This window comes from Arachis stenosperma, chromosome 6 (genome assembly GCF_014773155.1).
Source record: "Arachis stenosperma cultivar V10309 chromosome 6, arast.V10309.gnm1.PFL2, whole genome shotgun sequence".
Classification (NCBI taxonomy): domain Eukaryota; kingdom Viridiplantae; phylum Streptophyta; class Magnoliopsida; order Fabales; family Fabaceae; genus Arachis; species Arachis stenosperma.
In genome coordinates, this window is record NC_080382.1 from 86514468 (window position 1) to 86533696 (window position 19229).

General features: G+C 39.1%; 3 protein-coding genes across 3 annotated transcripts; 2 read left to right on the top strand and 1 right to left on the bottom strand.

The window, feature by feature from the left end:
- The first annotated feature begins 232 nt into the window (after nucleotides 1-232).
- LOC130935050 (fructose-bisphosphate aldolase 6, cytosolic) lies at nucleotides 233-2673 on the top strand. The gene is made up of 3 exons (XM_057864599.1): nucleotides 233-468; nucleotides 1156-1383; nucleotides 1552-2673. The coding sequence occupies exons 1-3, from the start codon at nucleotides 441-443 to the stop codon at nucleotides 2370-2372; spliced, it is 1077 nt and encodes a 358-aa protein (XP_057720582.1). The 5' UTR covers nucleotides 233-440; the 3' UTR covers nucleotides 2373-2673.
- Nucleotides 2674-11333: 8660 nt separating this feature from the next.
- On the top strand, nucleotides 11334-12164 carry LOC130934259 (uncharacterized). Its single transcript, XM_057863844.1, has one exon. The coding sequence runs from the start codon at nucleotides 11334-11336 to the stop codon at nucleotides 12162-12164; it is 831 nt and encodes a 276-aa protein (XP_057719827.1).
- A 917-nt stretch (nucleotides 12165-13081) lies between these two features.
- LOC130933038 (trihelix transcription factor PTL-like) lies at nucleotides 13082-16595 on the bottom strand. The gene is made up of 2 exons (XM_057862534.1): nucleotides 15763-16595; nucleotides 13082-14980 (listed from the first exon to the last, which is right to left on the bottom strand). The coding sequence occupies exons 1-2, from the start codon at nucleotides 16257-16259 to the stop codon at nucleotides 13684-13686; spliced, it is 1794 nt and encodes a 597-aa protein (XP_057718517.1). The 5' UTR covers nucleotides 16260-16595; the 3' UTR covers nucleotides 13082-13683.
- Between the last annotated feature and the right edge of the window lie 2634 nt (nucleotides 16596-19229).

Here is a 19229-nt window from a genome sequence, read left to right on the forward strand (position 1 = left end):
TTTTCTAATAAAATAAAAAAATTAAGAATTGATTTGTTCAACGAAAACTTTTAAGGAGACTAATTTCTGAAAATTTTAAGGAGGCTAATTTGGAATATTGTTAAAAAAAAATAGAATATATTTAAATAAGTTTGCATCGGGAAAAAAGATTATTATGTTAAAGTTTTTTAAGTTTACAAAAGTTAAGACATATTTAAGTATTTACTCCAAAAAAAATATGAAATGATAAAGGAGAAAAGGGTGGAGAAGTATCGGCGGCGGAAGGAGGGCAAAAAGGGTAAAGGACGATAAAAACTAAGACTGACCTCACCTACCCTCTACCCCACGCCTCCTTTCAGTCGTGAGTCATCCCACTCTTCCTTTAAAACCCTCCCTTTCCAACATTTTTCTCTGCCAATTCAAAACCCGCCTTCTCCCAATTCTCAATCTTCCTCTCAGCCATGTCTTCCTTTAAGAGCAAGTACCAAGGTACTCAATGTCTATTTAGTCTCTTTTTCATATATTCCTTTCATTTCTTTCGTCTGCTTTTCCTATCTGCAATTTTATGGTCGCCTTGTGCTTTAACAATCATGCTGCGCTCTTAGCCTAGTAATCTCCACCATAATTTTCCTTCTTTTTATCCTGCATGCTTCTTTTATTTGTTACCAGTTCAAATATGGAATTTTACTTTGCATATATAGATCTCGATCACGATCTGCGCTGTCTAGGCTTGTCTAGACTTGTTCATAACTCTGGCCTCAGATTGCAAAATTAACCTTTATTTAGTGTGAGACTGTGAGTGTGTATTGAGCTCTTTTGGCACCTTAGTTGGGCTAGCTATGTAAATATCAAAGAGGATCAACTTTCTGTATTTAAAATATGATTTAGATCTTGTTTGGTTCCGGTGATTTCTGTCAATGATTTGGATCTGGGTTTTGACTCTTGGCTATTGAATGTTGGCTGTTGCCTGTTGAGTGATTATGTCGTACAAACTGGTTGACAAATGAATTGGATATGTTGGCTACATGATTTAGTAATTCCACTCAATAACTTCGGTTCATGTTATTTGTTTTATCCTCCTGTTTTCTTGTTTATTTGTTTCAAGATGAATTCAGATTATAGTGTTGTCCTTTTATAATTTTATGGTTTGATCTAATAAAATTGCGTAAATTGCAGATGAGCTTATTGCCAACGCTGCTTACATCGGCACCCCAGGAAAGGGCATCCTTGCCGCCGATGAATCAACCGGTACGATTGGCAAGCGTTTAGCCAGCATTAATGTCGAGAACGTTGAAACCAACAGGCGCGCTCTTCGCGAACTCCTATTCACCACACCCGGTGCTTTGGAGTGCCTCAGTGGTGTGATCTTGTTCGAGGAAACTCTATACCAAAGCACAGCTGCAGGTACTGATCAATGCTTAATGTTTATCAGAATTGAAAGATTCATTGGATTATTTCTATCTACATGTTAGAAGAAACAGCATCTTGCATACACATGTTTTGTTAATTCATATATTAGCTCTTTACATATTCAACTTTTTGTAAATCCTGAACTTGTTTAATTTATGGTAGGAAAACCTTTCGTCGAGGTGCTAAAGGATGGTGGAGTTCTTCCCGGTATTAAGGTTGATAAGGGCACAGTAGAGCTCCCTGGTACAAATGGCGAAACCACCACTCAGGGTTTGGATGGCCTTGGTCAGCGATGTGCAAAGTACTATGAAGCTGGTGCCCGTTTTGCTAAATGGCGTGCTGTGCTCAAGATTGGCCCCAATGAACCATCTGAGCTGGCTATCCATGAAAACGCGTATGGTTTGGCTCGCTATGCTGCAATTTGCCAGGAGAATGGCTTGGTTCCTATTGTGGAGCCTGAGATCCTTGTTGATGGATCTCATGACATCAACAAGTGTGCTGCGGTGACAGAACGCGTTCTTGCCGCATGCTACAAGGCTCTAAATGATCATCATGTCCTGCTCGAGGGAACTTTGTTGAAGCCCAACATGGTGACCCCTGGATCGGATTCTCCAAAGGTTGCACCAGAGGTGACTGCCGAATATACTGTTAGAGCTTTGCAGAGAACTGTTCCCGCCGCAGTCCCTGCTATTGTCTTCTTGTCCGGAGGGCAGAGCGAGGAGGAGGCAACCCTCAACCTCAATGCCATGAACAAGCTCAAGGGGAAGAAGCCATGGTCACTTTCCTTCTCTTTCGGAAGGGCACTTCAGCAGAGCACCTTGAAGGCATGGGCCGGAAAGGATGAAAACATCAAGAAGGCCCAGGGTGCATTGTTCACGAGGTGCAAGGCCAACTCACAAGCAACCTTGGGAACATACAAGGGTGACGCTACCCTTGGTGATGGTGCCTCTGAGTCTCTTCATGTCAAGGACTACAAATACTAAGCTTATGTGATTCAAGAACTTGTTTTCGACATTTTTTCACTATTAACACCAAGTTTTTGGTGTTCTTTTATAGTTTTAGACTACCACTCTTTTGCCTTCTGCTCTTTTGATTAATCATAGGAGGGTTAGGGATTAAAGAATAATTGCTTCAAGCTGCATTGGCTATCAGCTACCCCTTCCCCCCTTTTCCCTTTCTTTGGATATCTTTTAGGTTTTTCGTTGAGGTAGTTTTCCTGTGTAATAGAGTATTGGATAAGAGTTATTTCTTGCTTCAATGCAATTGGAGAACAGTTTGCCACCATTTTTATGCTCCGAAGCATTGTTCGTTCACAACGCAAAACCTTTTCCTTTTTTATTTAGTAATGTACTTGTGATAATTATTCGTTCCATATAATCAAAGTAAACGAATATTCGTTTCCACTTTAGAAGATGCAATTCGGAGTATTGATTAATTAATAACTATGGCTCCCAAATTTCAATTTAACTTGGTAGATACAAATGACAAGTTCCGATCTAACCTGAATCTGTGGTACTGGTACGGATGAATGGTGGTTTGACTTTGACATTTGCTTTCCTGCAATTTCATGCTTTAGTTGTGTCGTTTCTAAAAAGCAAGGGTAGCTTGGGGAAGTAATCCCTTGCTTTCATTCATTTATTCATAGTCTTCAACCAATACTCACGGATTTTCTCCCTAGCCACTAGCCAGTATGGTACAACCTAGTTTCTGGCTCCAACACTCTTCCTCGGATAAGACGAGAAAAAGGACAAAATCCCACATGGCCATTTTAGTAGGAGGGACAGACAAGGATGACGTTCGTGACGGACTGTACGAATATTTTTTATTGTGGGCCTTTTGGGCCCATTTTTTGGGTCTTGGAACTTAAGAGGCCATAGGGGTAGTTGTAGTTTCCGTTTTTTGTTTTGGACTTGGTGGTTGTAGTTAGATTGCCACAAAAGCACATAAAGGCCCAAAACTCTTGTCAATTATGACAGCAAAGTGAGAGTGGTAGTGGTGGTGTGTTTGGCCTACAAGCTCAGGTGCCTATTACGATAGGGTAGTTATTTTCGGGCTATACTAATCAGTAATCGCATTAACCTACACCCCTAATAGTATTAGGAACCGTCCCTCTCTTACTCTACCTATCTGAGCCACTGAGAGGTCAGAACCTGATTGCAAAAATATTTTCTTATTTATTTACTGGTGGTGATGGATAATAATGGATTGGCTTTTTCGGGCAGAAATAATTAAAAAGCAAGTTGCAGAAGCCAGAATTTCCCATCTGGATTCTGAGATGCACAGAAAAGCAAAGGAAAGAGAAAGAAAAAACCTTTTCTTTATTTATTGTTTTCTTTAATCAGAGGTTGCTAACCTACCTGCAGGTCAGTAAGTAGTCACGTCACGGCTTCAGAGGGAGGAAAAAGCACGTTGGTTATGTTGTGCGTGATTTTGGTTTCATCTCATATTTTCCATTATTGTACATATGATGTCGATTTTCGTTTCCTTTGACTCCCCTAATTACTTAACTGTCTCTAAAGCAACAAGACAAAAAAAAGCCACGAAGACAAAGCTACGAAGGAGAGAGCTTTTCTTAGAACACTAATGGGTGTATTGCATGCATATCACATATTGATATTGTATACGGTACTGTAAGTGAAAACAAAGATAATAGACTAATAATCCTACTCATAAAAATTTTGTATATTTAAAAACTTATAAATTATATAATTTAAAATTTATCAGAATTTATTTTTATTTTTTTACATGTTATCTCATTTTTTGATGTCCTCGATTATTGTGTCAGATAATTAAAATATAGCATAATAAAAGCAAACACTCCCTAAAAACTTTTATATAATACATTATTTAGTTGTTTAATTTGTATTAAAGTTTAGACATATTTTTGTATTCGTAATTTTGACTGAACATTACCATTGTGTATTTATCACTTAGCATTTATCATTATTATAGGCTAATTATAACTATTCTACTCTAATTACAAAACCAAAATATTTTTGGATAAAAAATACTATGCACACATAAAATATTAGTTATTAAATTAATTTTCATATATATATATATATATATATATATATATATATATATTGCTTAACTCATTTAATATGTATTTTATATTTTTATACATATTTTATAACTGTAATTATTTTTGCGACTAAGTTTTTTTATGTACATTATTATTGTTGTTCTTATGTATACTGCTAGATTGATAAGTATAAACAAAAAATACTTATGCTACTAATTTATTGTATATACCGGAGATGGGAGAGAGAAAAGGAGAGAAAATATAGGGGGAGAAGGAGAAAGAAGAGGTATGGCAATGGGGTATGACGAGTGCGATAAGATGATGAAGATGATGATTTAGCAGGAAACTTCTTTACTCTTTCCCAGGTACGGCCACTGCCTGTCCAAGAACGTAACCATGTGTGTGTATATAATGTATGTATTTGTATGTGGACTAATTAGTGGTTGTGATGGTGCCACTGCATCACATCCCATACACACTAGTTACTCTGATCTTCAATTTGCCAGCAAAAGAAAAGAAATATTGTTACATGCCACTGCACATCATCATATTTGGCCCTGTCATCATGTGTCCTCTCACTGCTATTTAATTTTCCTTTCTCCATTTATAAATACAAACGGATGGATTTTTATTTTTTGGGTGTGAGGTATTTCGCTGAGGTATTTCGCTTTCATGACTTTATGATGGATTAATGGCGGATTCACCTTTCAAAACGGCATAACGACGCAAGACACGCTTCCTAGCGTTGCGTTTGATCAAAAATTAAATCTCACTTCTCTCTCAACATAACTAATGCTACCTCATTCCTTACTAATTCAAACAAACAAATGCTAAAACTCAGCTCTCCTTTAATATATATATTTAATTCTTGCAATACTAAATCACTAATATTCTATTTTATGCAAACTTTACCTTCAACCCTTATTATTGTTATTGCAAATTAAAATAAGGATATTGTTTATATTTTATTATGTTATATTATATTATAATGAGGTAAGGCTTATCACGCTTAGAAGTAAGGCTCTGAATCATCATTTGATTTATTATTATTATTATTATTATTATTATTATTATTATTGTTGTTGTTGATGTTGTTGTTGTTGTTGAAAGCAAGCAAAAACATGTGAGTGTGACCACATAAGAGGGTGAGGAAAATGCGCTACGGTCAACGATTTTGATTCTGTATCTCTAGGACCACACAATATGAAACTGCATCTCTAGAGAATTCCTGTGATGCAATGTTACTTTGCTGTATGAAGATGATATTTATTGATCCCTTTCTGTGCAACACAGGTAACTATAGTTTCATGTCCATTTATTTATTAGTCACCCATCAAGCTAATAACAAGTACAAACATCCATTTTGACTCAATAATCTATCCTCCATCACATATATAAAATGCATTTATCTATTCTGGTTTTATTTTTGGGGTTTTTCTCTTGTGTTTTTTTTTTTTTTTTTGGTTGGGAAGGGGGGGGGGGGGGGGGGGCGGCGCCTGTATGTATTATTATTGTAAGAAGGTTGCAGAAATTGGGAAGCACTGTGTGTGTAATTAACCAATTGAATATCTGTCTAGTATCGAGCACAAAATGTTCAGAAGTAAGAAGTGACGTCTATTTTAATTGCACCCCCACCTAGCTTCCACTAACTATAATTATATTGTTAACAAGTTAAACTTATAAAAATTCAATCACACATTTAAAAAATGTTAGAGAGAGAAAGAGGTAGAGAGAGAGTGTGGGTGGGAAACACTGAGAGGGGTAGCTATAGGAATCAGGTTAAGGATCCTAGGGTTTGGAACAGAGAAGAGTATCGTCGATTGGAAAATGAATCGTTCTCGATTTTTTTGGATAATCTACCAGAGGACATCTCGAAGAGAGAATTGTATCAGTTGTTCAACTGGACTGACCGCATAAATGACATATACCTCTCACGGAAACAAAAAAGGGGTACAATCTACATGTTTGCGTTCATACGATACACTACAAAGGGAGGAGCGTTGAAAGCTATAACAGAAATGAATCGTATGAAGCTGAGAGGAAAGGAGATGTTTGTAGGAGAAGCAAAGTACAGGAGATCTGTGGCTACGAAAGACATGAAGAAGATACAGATAGCAGATGACAAGCGAAATGACATGATCCGCCAACCTCTGCGAGAATGCAAGCCTGGTCAGATAATTCCATCTAGCTGCCCTGAAGAGGTATCCAAAGGGAAAAAGATCCAAGGTCCACATGAAAATGGATGGACAAAGAAACTGGAAGTGGCCGTGGCGAAAGGAAATTTAGACTGGCTACAGAAAAGTATTATAGGTGGTATGACGAAGGCCATTGACTTTAGGACACTAGAGGGCATGGTTGAGAAGATGTTCCCTCAAGTAGTTCAAGTTCGTGAAATGGGAGCGTATAAAGCAATGTTGACCTTCGACAGCCTGCTGAACGCTGAAGAGACGTACACGTTTAAAATGAATAGCCTACTGCAGCTGTTTCATACCGTATGGAGGTGGGATGAATCAGAAAGAAGTGAATCTCACAGGGTGTGGTTAGAGTGCTTTGGAATTCCGCTTCATGTTTGGTCTGTGGATACCTTTAGGTCGATAGGAGGTCTGTGGGGAGAGGTGGTCGGGTGTGATAAAGCAACGGAGTCATGCTCTTCGTTCAGTGTCGGACGGGTCCTAATTGATACATGTGCTATGGATGTAATTAATGAATGGGTTCATCTCACAATAGGCACCAGTGGATTCGATGTTTTGGTAAAAGAGGTGGGTAAGGAAGCTTATAGTTTGCATTGTAACATGAACAACGTGGCGGATGATATACAAAGAAGCGATTACTGGGATTATGCAACAACAAAGGTTGGTGATAATAAAGGCACCACGTCTGGAACGTCAACAAAGCTGATAGGTTATGATGATCAGGCTGAGGAAGTTGCCATGAAGGTGCTAAGGGAGGAGGTTGAAGATGAGGGTAGACCTGTAATTTCAGAATTAATTTTGAACGAGTGGAGTTATGACAATTTAATACAGAATCAAAGTAAAACGGTAACACGCCAGCCTCTTAATGAAGTGAATAAAGGATTGACAGATTCGGCGGGATTTGATGATTGCAATGAAGGTGAATCTGAGGCCACCTTATCGTGTAATTATAGTGGATCACATATTGGGCTGGGAAAAGGGGTTAGTGTGATTAACTCCTATGCAAGGGGCTTGATAAAATTTTTAGATAGTTATGGTTTGGGCCAAGAAGGCCCAAGATCACAACCAGCAGTGAAAACAAGCCCACAACGCAAGAAGGGCGCTAGTGGATCTCCTGGGCTGGATTCACGCAAGCTAATCCGGGTAGGAGGGCTCCAAGGAGAACGGGGCGGGTCTGGCCATGCGTCTGTAACGCAAAGGTGCTCCCGTGTGTGGAGGAGCGATGGCGGTTCATCGCGCCAGGAAGTCACAGGCGCTGAAGGACGCCGATGGGACCTGGCGGTGATTACGGAGTCGACTAAGGAGCGCATTTGGGTGGGTGACGAACCCACGCTGGAAATCGGAAACTTGAATGGCGAAGTGCAAAGTCCCGTGGAGGGGGAAGAAGCCTTCGACCGATCTGCTGGAGGGGATCCGAGGATGCTTGGCCCTGTTGACAGCGGGGATGATGATAGAGGATGCCGATCGGTGATGGTGGTGGACCGAGCAAGAGAGGGGGCAATGGATGCGATCGTGTTCGACAAGACCACAAACGAACCTGAGGAAGATACTACCTTCGGGCTTCACGGGGAAAAAACTGCTGCTGTTGGTAATGAAATTAATGGTTTGGGCTTTATAGAAGACACTAATATCACCGATCAGAATGTTAGCAAGAGGGCCGGTGACAAACATAACCAACCGGGGGAAGAAGGCTACGCGAATTCTGATGAGGGCAGTGGCACTGAGGCCCCAAGCCTGGATGAGCAGGAGACGAAAAACAAGAAGACCTGGGAACTAGCTAAGGAATCAGGAGCAGTGTTGTATGATGAAGAGGATGACATTATGGCTATTCTTCAAGAACAGAATGAAGAAATCGCTCGGAAAAAGAGGTTGGCAAAACAGAAAGCTAAAGCAAGACGGAGCAGGCCGAAATCTCACAAAAAGGTGTGTAATTATATTGTAAAATGACTATAGGATCATGGAATGTTAGGGGGTTAAGGGGGGATGGGAAGATGAGGATGGTGAAGGACCTAAAGAAAAAATATAGATTGAACATATTAGGCCTGGTAGAGACTAAAAGACAGATTATAACAAGATTTGATGTTTTGAAAATTTGGGGAAATGGCTGTGTAGGGTGGGAGTATGTGGGGTTTGATGGTGCCTCTGGTGGGCTAATGTTAGTGTGGGATGATGTTTTTTTTAAATTGCGTAATTGCCATAAAGGAGAGAGGTGGTTGTGTGTAGAAGGGAGCTTGGTGAACAATAATGTTGATTGTGCTTTTTTCTTAGTTTATGGTGCGCATTCTAGAAATGAAAAACTTATTGTGTGGGAGGAGTTGAGTTACATAACTGGTTTGTGCCAAGGCCCCTGCTGCTTTCTTGGGGACTTTAATGAGATTGTACAGGTGGAGGAAAGACAAGGCACAGATACGTTAACTCCATCGGCGGAAGATTTCAAGAATTGGATAGCTGACATGGGATTGGAGGACTTGCCAATCACTGACCGTAAATTTACATGGTTCAGAGGACGATCTTGTAGCCGCATCGATAGAGCCTTGGTCAGTTTGGAATGGCTTGAGGTGTTCCCAGAGACTCGTTTGAGAGGTGGGCCACGGGGATTGTCAGATCACTGCCCTATTATCGTGGAGGTCAACAGGCGAAGGGATGGCCGGAGACCATTCAGAAGTCTAGATTCGTGGTTCACTCATGAAGGGTTTATGAGATTGGTTAAAGAAGAATGGAGAGGGCTAGGCGACTTACAATTCACTGATAAATTAAAGGCTTTGACGGGTCCTCTGGGAAGGTGGCATAGGGCGAATTTTAGTGATATGGATAAGAAAATTGCGAAGTTTGAAGACGAGATTAAGAAGCTAGATGATATGGTGAGTAACGGGGTTTATGATGGAACCATGGAGGCTAGGAGGAGAGCCTTAGTTATGTGTTGCGAGAAATGGTATGTGAGGAAAGAACTACATTGGAAGCAACTATCAAGGTCGAAGCACGCTAAGGACATGGATAAAAATACCAGATATTTTCACAACTTAGCTTCTGCGAGAAGGAGGAATAACAGGATTGATGAGCTGGTTATTAATGGACGACTGATAAGGAATCAAGCTAGGATTAAGGTTGCCATCAACGGTTTTTACAAAAACTTATATCATCAAGAGAGGTCGCCCAGGATAGGTTTCAGAGATGGTCTGGTGAATGTGATCTGTGAGGAAGATGCTTTGGCGTTAGAGCTACAACCGACACCTCAGGAGATTAGGGAGGCAGTGTGGGATTGTGACTCCTCCAAGGCTCCAGGATGCGATGGGTACAACATGAACTTCATAAAGAAGTGCTGGGATGAAATAGGTGCTGAATTCACGGCAGCGGTATTGGACTTTTTCCAATCCTCCAAGTTACCGGCAGATGCTAATGTTACCTGGGTGCACTGGCCCCCAAGTTTACTGGAGCCAAAGAAATCAAAGATTTGCAGCCGATAAGCATGGTGGGGTGTGTGTATAAAGTGATCTCGAAGCTATTGGTTAGGAGAATGCGGGGAGTTATGCCAGGTCTAGTGGGCGAGACACAGACTGCTTTTGTCAAAGGTCAGAAGATCCATGATGGGGCCCTGATAGCGTGTGAAACTGTCCAGTGGTTCAAACTGAGGAAAAAAGAAGCGGCAATTGTTAAGTTAGATTTTCAGAAAGCATATGATATGGTGAAGTGGAGCTTTGTGGATCTTGTTTTGCAAAAGATGGGGTTTGGAGAAAGGTGGAGGGGCTGGGTTATGGAATGCATTAGCACGTGTTCTATGTCAGTGTTGATAAATGGATCGCCTTCTAAGCCATTCAAGATGGAAAGGGGTTTAAGACAAGGTGATCCTCTGTCCCCCTTTTTATTTGTTCTTGTTGTGGATGTCTTGCACAGGATGATTGCAGAGGCCGTTGGGAACGGTCGTATATCGCCGTTGTTGGTTGGGAGGGATCATATCCAGCTGTCACATCTTCAGTTTGCAGATGATACGGTGTTGTTTTGCCCACCTGAGGAAGAAACCATTAAAAATTACAAGAGGTTACTACGGTGCTTTGAGTTGATGTCGGGCTTGAGTATCAATTTTGACAAATCTAGTTTGATTCATATTAACTGTGATGAGCTATGGGTACGGCGTATGTGCAGGGTGTTGGGGTGTAAGGAAGCAACTCTTCCAGTAAATACCTGGGAATCCTGCTTGGAGCAAATCCGAAGTTGGTTAAGACTTGGAAGCCAATTATAGACAAAGTGGAGGAAAAGCTTAGCCTCTGGAAAGCCAAGGTCCTCAACAAAGCTGGAAAGTTGGTACTTATCAAATCTGTGCTGAATAGCCTCCCGGTATATTATCTGAGCTTATATAAGTTGCCTAAGGCGGTAGCGGAGAAATTGATCTCATTACAGAGAAGATTCCTATGGAGTAAGGAGGATGGGAGGAATGGTATGGCTATGGTCAAGTGGGAGGTGGTGCAGGCTCCTAAAAGGCTAGGAGGCCTAGGAATTGGAGATGCTATGATCCGGAACACAGCTCTCCTTTTTAAATGGTGGTGGCGATTTTCTAAGGAAGAATGTCCGTTGTGGAAGAAGGTGGTCTGTTCCTGTAATAATCTAAATCCAACTGTGCCTTTGTCCACCCAAGAATTAACAGTGCGGGGGGGGGGGGGGCGTGGAGGGATATTTGTCAGTTACAGTTCAAGAGTCAAGAATTGAGGCAGAAGATAATTGATGGGTTGTCTATGGAGGTTGGAGATGGAAGAGAAACTCGTTTCTGGGAGGACGCCTGGCTGCTTGGAGGGTTGTTGAAAGATCGATTTCCTAGACTCTACTCTGTTTCAAACCAAATAGGATCAGTGATAGGGGATTGTGGGTTTTGGGATGGGTTAGAGTGGATATGGAACTTCCAATGGCGCCGACAATTGTTCCAATGGGAGTTGGATCTTGTGAACCAGCTACTTGATGAGTTAAGGCTGGTTAGACTTGCATATGACAGACAGGACAAAATTGTGTGGAAATATGATAAACAAGGTATTTTTACAACTAACTCATTTGTGCAGGTAATGCAGGCGGACATGGTCCCGGAGGAGATCTCAAGCTATACCTTTACAAGTACTATCTGGAAAGGACTTGTGCCACCAAGAGTGGAGGTGTTTGTTTGGTTTGCATTGACTGACAGAATCAGTACGAAGGAGAGACTGAGTCGACTTGGAGTTATTAACCAACAAGATACCTTATGTGTATTATGCAATAATTGTGTTGAGTCTAGTCACCACTTGCTTCTAGGATGTAGCTTTTCTTGGCAGATTTGGTGCGCATGGCTATCTTATGCTGGTAGATTATGGTCTTGTCCGGGCTCGTTGAAGGAACATTTCCTAAGTTGGACTGAGGTCACAACTAGAAAGGCAGATCGTAAGGCATGGATGGTTAGCTTCTGCGCGATTATCTGGAATTTGTGGTTGGAAAGAAATAGAAGACTATTTCAGAACAGGAGTAAAGGAGTGGAGGAGATTGTTGACATGTACTCTCTGAACTACAAGGAGTGGCTAGGTGCAAATCCCTTTGGTTGTTGATGGCAATGCCGGAGATAACATGGGGATATAAGTTTCTGTTGTGTTGATGCTTGTTTTTTATTTTCCGTTTTGTATTGCTCCACTTCAAGTGTTGAGCTCCACTTTTAAAAAAAAAAAAAAAACAAGTTAAACTTATCAAATTGAACATTTATGAACATGATTGATACAAACCAAACTTCCACGTGGCTTTAATTTTTAGATGCTCTTTTTTTTCAGTATATAATCTAAATAAAAATACAAAAACTTCCTCTTTTGAAATTACATGTATCGTGCATGTTCATGAATGTGATGCCGAGATAGATGAAGGCGTATCTAGTTCAATAACAACTTCAAAAAAAAAAAATAAAATAAACAACAACAACAACAACAACAACAACAACAACAACAATAATAATAATAATAATAATAATAATGTCATTGATTCAATTAAATCCGACAAATGATACTTAGGAGGAGAAATTTGTTATTGTTAAATCCTTCAAAACTTTCATGAACTTAATATTATGTTTCGAGCACATTATCTCAAATAGCAACTAGCTATAACAGGTGCTACCTCTTATACTAATGCAATTCTAATAAATCTCGAGAAAATAAAATCATACCTTTACCGAAAGTTGTAATACTGGTCTAATGGTAATAGTTTCTTCAACCAACCATTTTCATGTATTTTTTCTTGAAGTGGTAATTTATATTAAATTACTGAGTTTCTACAAAAAGGAAATTCGTGTACAAGCATATTGAGTTGGGAAATGAAACCAAACGAAGAGAGGACAAAGAAACCGAAAGAGAAATAGAAAAACTATGAAGCGTTGCTAGTCCAATATAAGTAGTAGTACTGTAGTAATGTCCATCAATATACAGAAAATGCTTGTCCTTTAATTCACAAAGATCCTTCATATATAATTTAAAAAACATTTTAACCAGGCCCAATGCTTAAATAATATATCCACTAACATCAATCTATATTCTCGTTCATAAAAATATTGAACAAAGAACCAAAGTTCAAGATATTGCTACCTTAAATACACCCCTTCGGTACACACACCAAAATCTACCACCACTGTTAAATATTCCGAAGTTACACCATAATAATAATAATAAAAAGCCAAGAGATGGGATGAGGAGTGCCAAAAACAGTGATCAGTTTGAAGATGCAAGACATTATTTGCAGGCACAGAAGAAAATCTGGCACGAGAGAGAGACTTACCTGAAGAATTTGTGGCACATCGTCCTAAGTCTTCATCAGTGAGATTTTGCCAATATGTCTCCCATATTAAACTTGTGTAAGCTTGAAAATATTATTTTTCCTCCTAATAATTAATAAATACATTAATAATTAAGATTGACCATCCTAATCATCATTCATTAGTCCCTATACACAAAAACCCTCAGGAGTTAGTTCTTTGCTTACATAATGCGATGGAATGAAATTAAACCATCTCAGATTTAAAAAAAAAAAGGAAATAAGAAGAAGTCTGTGAAATCTTAATCGGTGCCTCTTACGAGGGAGTTGATTAACCTACTGATTTTGATTTGGTTTATTAACCTTTAAGCTGTAGTTGTCCCACAAAGTTCCTCCCTCACAACTCATCAAGAATGGGAAACAGTTCTCAGCTTGATGAACTGATGCATTAGCGTTGGAATTCGAAGGTGATTGTTGTTGCCGCCTTTGATCATTGTTGATATCACAATATCCACCACCACTTTGGTTGTTGTTGTTGTTGTTATATAGAGAAGAAGAAGAAGAATAATGGTCATTGTTATTGTTTTCAATGTAAAAACAAGAACTACTACTTCGTACTGAGTTTGAGTTATTCTCCTTCCGCTTCTTCTTGTTGTTTTCTTTGCTGATTGTTTCCCATTTCTCTCTCAACTTTACTGGACTCCTTTCATACCCAAAACATGCCATTTTTGTTGCTATCTGTTCCCAGAAAGCGTCTTCTGAACAACCATCACCACCATGCCTAAACCTTGTTTCCATCATCTCAGCTCTCAACTGTACAAGCCTTGATATCTCACATTCTTGCCAGTTTTCATCATCTTCGTTATGGTCCTTATTTTGCATTGCGGAACCAGTTATTATCCCATCATGATGACGATGATGAGACTTTACCTGATCAGTTCCTGTCAGCTTGTGCAAGGCCTCCATTAAAGCAGCATCCCTTGCTTCAATCCATGCTCTCTCTTTGGCCCAAAACTTGTGCTCCCTCTCCAACCTGGCTGCCTCTTGTCTCCTCCACTCTTCCTCTCTCAGAACCCTCTCTTTCTCCTTCTGTTCCAGCGTCTTCATAAGCTTGTCAAGCCACTCTTCTTGCTTCTGCACAAGCTTCCTCATTTGCAAGTCAATGAAGTCTTTTATCTTCACCTTCCAGCTCTTGCTCCCTCCTCTCTTCTTCCTCCTCTTCTCCATGGACTCATCGTTCCCTTTCAGTCCCCCAGTGCTATTGTGATCATCATCATCCGAAGAAGAGGTTTCAAACTCAGTGGAGTTGGTGAGGCTTAGGCTGTTCTGGGAACCAAGAAGCAGCATTTCTTGGTTATTCATCTGATGTTGGGAATTGAAAGCATGAGGATTGTTTTGGTAATGGAAGGTGTTGCTACCACCAAAATTGGTTTCTTGTGCTGAGGCAGCGTTGCTGTTGTTACTGTTGTTTTCACCGTATAAGGCTTCGAGTTGGCGAAAGAATCGGTAATGCTTCCCGTCTTGTCTTCCAGCTTTTCCTTCCTTTGTCTTCTTGTAATACTTGTACAGATTCTCAAACTTCTCCCTGCACTTTTTCCCACTCCTTTGGTATCCATGCTCTTCAGACATGATCCTGAAGAACAAGAATAGCAAGAAGAAGAAAAAAAAAATAGGCCAATAATAATAAAAAAATAAAGAAAACAAGTCTGAGTATTGATGAGGTCATTGCATAGTGTATGACACATAGCCCTAGTAATCGGAGAGCATTGAATAATAATAACAATTAATAACAACGCCATGTTATGCCATTCATATTGATGGCTAGTTATAGCAAAATCACAACTACGAAAGTTAGTTTCGAAGGAAGAGCCTCCGCTTCATGTCATTTCACAATGACAGAATTAGAATTGGGATTAGTATAGGTGGCAATCCAAATGCACCCAAAAGTCCAATGAATTTTTGATAAATAATAAGAAAAAAAGGGAAATTAACACGCATACACTTAAAAGAGGGTACAAATTTTCAAAAAGGAAAAGGGGACAGTGGTAGAATCGTACTAATCTTGGTATATAAACGTAAATGCATCTCAAGTACGCCATCAATAATCGATAAAATTCAGTAGAGAAGATAGAGATCATGACGACGACTACTACTACTAACACTAATACTACTTTATGTGTATAGTCTTTTCCCATCAATGAAAGAGAACCTTCACACAAATTTTGCAAACTGCTACAAATGTAGAAACCACACTCATCCCAAAATCAAAACCATAGCTTCTCTTCTCGTTACTGTCTTGTATAATTTGAATTATTAAATTATTAAACCCAATATATATATATATATATATATATATATATATATATATATATATATCATTAGAAGAAGAAGTTGAAAAAGAAGTAAAATTGATACCTAGAAACTTCATCCCAGAGGGGACCTTTCTGATTAGCTTCTTTGAATTTGGGGTCAAGGCGAGATCTGATCTCAAGAAGAGTAAGAGTCTCTTGTCTAGGCCATCTTCCAGTGGATGCGTCTCCACCTAAGCATCCTGCAGCCTCAGCGCCGCCCAACCCACTAAGAGGAGGAGTTGAAGCGCTTGTGGTTGTGGTGGGAGTAGTGACAGTGGCAACACCTATGCTGCTTGTGTTATTATTGCTGGCGTCAGCAAAGTCGTGGAGACAGCGAGGCATTAAGTCAGCTACTTGGCGCCCAAACATCATCAGCTCGTAGTGCTGCTGCTGATGCGCAGCCGCGAGGTTTGGGTGGCCCGGGAAGAGCTCCGCCGTGGGCTGTGGCGGTATGGAAGTAGGAAAATGTGTTGAACGGGGTCCGTTGTTACTCACAAGCTGCCTCAGATCAGTGATGCCGCCATACTGTTGGTGTTGATGATGATGATCCTCCATTTCCATTGGGAGAAGAAGGAATATTGAAGAGGTTTATTATTTCGTTTTTTGACGGAAAAAAAAGTTAATTATAAGATGATGAAGTTGAGAGAGAGAGAGAGAGAGAGAGAGAGAGAGAGAGAGAGAGAGAGAGAGAGAGAGAGAGAGAGAGAGAGAGAGAGAGAGAGAGAGAGAGAGGAATTATGCGGCAGAGTCGGATCCTGTCGTCCACGAAAAAGCTTAAATTTTAAGCGCAGGACAATGGTCCCATCTCTCTCTCTCTCTCTGTACAATATGGTGTATGCGTGTGGTATTGTATTCAGATCAACACATATACATTCTCTCTCTTTACTTAGTGTAACGAAAAATGGTATTTAGTGTGTTATTGTTATTGTTATGTTATCCCCTCCCCCACCCCTCCCCCCCTCTCTCTCTCTCTCCCCTCTCAGACTTTAGCTTTTTCAAGAACAATGCTGCTTCGTTCTGTGTCTTTGTTCAGTACAGTGTGTAGGAGGGGGTTGGAGTGTTTGGGAGGAAGGGCCTAAGCCCTAACTACTCACAAAAAAAAAAGTATAGAATATGATGTTTTACTTTGACGAATGAAATAAAGACATTTGGCATAAAGCGTGAGGAGGAATGGAAGACAGCCGGGTTTGTCTTGCTGACGCGTGTAATAGTGTCTTACATTAGGCCTTTTTGACTTTTGCTAATCATTCAATGGTAACACCTCACAAATTTAATTAGTAGTAAATAAACTACTACTAAGTACTAATACACTCCATGGATTTAGTTTCTAGCTCTCTCCCTCTCTCTCATACATTCTGAATTTGAACTTCCACTTTGGTTGGTTTTAGGAATTGAATTACTCCTACATTTATAGCAACAAATAATTGAAGAAATCTAATCTTAATTACAGTACTATAGCTAGCTAGCTAGCTAGTTTATTAGTATAATATTATGGATGTAACTTTTCGAAATAAGGTCCCCAACCGTCCTTTTCCTGGGACTCTGTTACACACTTACATTATCAATTGAGAGCCTTAAGGTTCAGCTCAGCTTCATTTCAGCGGAATCATGTGCATGGATCGTCTTCATGCCATGCTTTTTTAGAGTTCTTCCGTAAAGTTGGAAATAACTTAGCTTCAGTACTAATAACTAGCTATCTACCATATATCAGAATCAGGACGTCTAAGTTATTAACATTCTCATCAAGTCAAATTTTAATTCGAAACAGTGAACTAGTTACTAACACTCTAAATGGGGCGAAATATAAAAAAAAAAGGGGTCATTAGCATTATTAGAGTAAGAATGGTCAATTGGTCAAAGTTCGACCATTTTTGAAATTGGAATCATTAAAAAAGGGGACTTAGGACCGCAATAAATCATATAAAGAAAAGCTAACGAGTTCATGCTGATCTCCATTATACTCTTTGTTTGCTAATAGCATCTAGGTTCTACAATCTTATTATCTTTTGTGAAAATAAACTGAGCTTGGAATTTTCAACTACTATAATGACATTCTAGAGAGAGGGTTTTCTGCTCAATTATTGTTTAAGAACCTTATCATGATATTTATTCTAGATTAGACGTCATTGAGATTAGATTAGTGAGGAGATAATAATGATTTAACTTTATTATAGTTGACATTTTTCTCAAAGAAAAAATTTTGTATGTCGATACAAAAGAAGCAGGAACAACAACAATAATAATAATGAAGGAAAGATATTCATTTTGGAGAGTTTCTTGGAGAAAAAAGTGTTGCTACTTGCACTAAAAAGCTAATAGAAAATATTTGTAAAGTGTGTATGAGCTTTTTATCAATTCAATATTTTCTTCATTATATGTTTGTGACAGTAAGACATAGCTAAATCTTCCAATAATTACCTAAATGAATTGCCGTTCAGTAGTGAGTTTTGGATCCCGTTAGGCCCTCGTTACCACTAACACTAAAACTTAATTAATTTGCAAATTTAGCATTTGTCAATTTGGATTTGAATAAATGTGGTTTTGTAAAATTGTTTTGATGAAAAGAAAATTAAATATAAAGTAATTTATGTATAAAAATCTTTATCTTAAAACACTACAATATATATATATATATGGTCTTGGTGAAAAACTGTGACCATAATTAGTGAAAGGATGATTATAGGTCTATAGTTACGGTTTTTTATTTAGAGTCACGATTTTTGAATTGTGACCTATTCTATTATGGTTATAGACATATGGTCACGGTTCTTTTTATCTATGGTCACGGTTTCTATAGTCACTATTGCAATGATCAAATTCTGGCACTTTAGGTCACGTTTTTTTTACCACCATAGGTTGCTCTATGGTCATGCGTAAAAATCCTTACCATAGGTTACTCTATGGTCACCCCTTTATTAAAACTGTGACCATAGTCTAATCTATGGTCACGGTTTTAGCATGACCATAGCTTATCTATGGTTACCTTTTTATAAAACTGTGACCATAGCTTATTCTATGGTCACCCATGTTTTATACCATGATCATAGCCTAATCTATGGTAACTGTTTTAGCGTGACCATAGGTATCTTTGGTCACTCTACTTTTCAACCATGACCACAGCCTATGTATGGTCACCCTACTTTAAAACTGTGACCATAGCTTATCTATGGTTATCCCCCTTTAAAATCGTGACCATAGTAGCCGTGACCATAGTAGCCGTGACCATAGCTTACCTATGCACACCCTCTTTTATAACCGTGACCATAGCTTGTCTATGGTCATCCCCTTTAAAACCGTGACCACAGCCTTATCTATGGTCACGATTTTTACTGTAACCATAGCTTATCTATGGTCACCCTTCTTTAAAACCATGACCATAGCCTTATCTTTGGTCACGATTTTTACCGTGACGATAGCTTATCTAATAAATTTCAATAATTTTTAAACTAATAAAATTTAGAATTTTACCATTTCATAATAATTTTTTCATTTTTATCATTAAAACTTCACAAAGTAAATGATTTCTAATTA

What these genes read in the sequence shown, in the direction of transcription:
- LOC130935050 (XM_057864599.1), top strand. Translation starts at nt 441, where the DNA reads ATGTCTTCCTTTAAGAGCAAGTACCAAG. An exon ending in CTTTAAGAGCAAGTACCAAG is followed by an intron (nt 469 to 1,155) that starts GTACTCAATGTC and finishes CGTAAATTGCAG; the next exon opens with ATGAGCTTATTGCCAACGCT. An exon ending in ATACCAAAGCACAGCTGCAG is followed by an intron (nt 1,384 to 1,551) that starts GTACTGATCAAT and finishes AATTTATGGTAG; the next exon opens with GAAAACCTTTCGTCGAGGTG.
- LOC130933038 (XM_057862534.1), bottom strand. Translation starts at nt 16,259, where the DNA reads ATGGAAATGGAGGATCATCATCATCAACACCAACAGTATGGCGGCATC. An exon ending in CTCTGGGATGAAGTTTCTAG is followed by an intron (nt 14,981 to 15,762) that starts GTATCAATTTTA and finishes CTTGTTCTTCAG; the next exon opens with GATCATGTCTGAAGAGCATG.
- LOC130934259 (XM_057863844.1), top strand. Translation starts at nt 11,334, where the DNA reads ATGGAGGTTGGAGATGGAAGAGAAACTCGTTTCTGGGAGGACGCCTGG.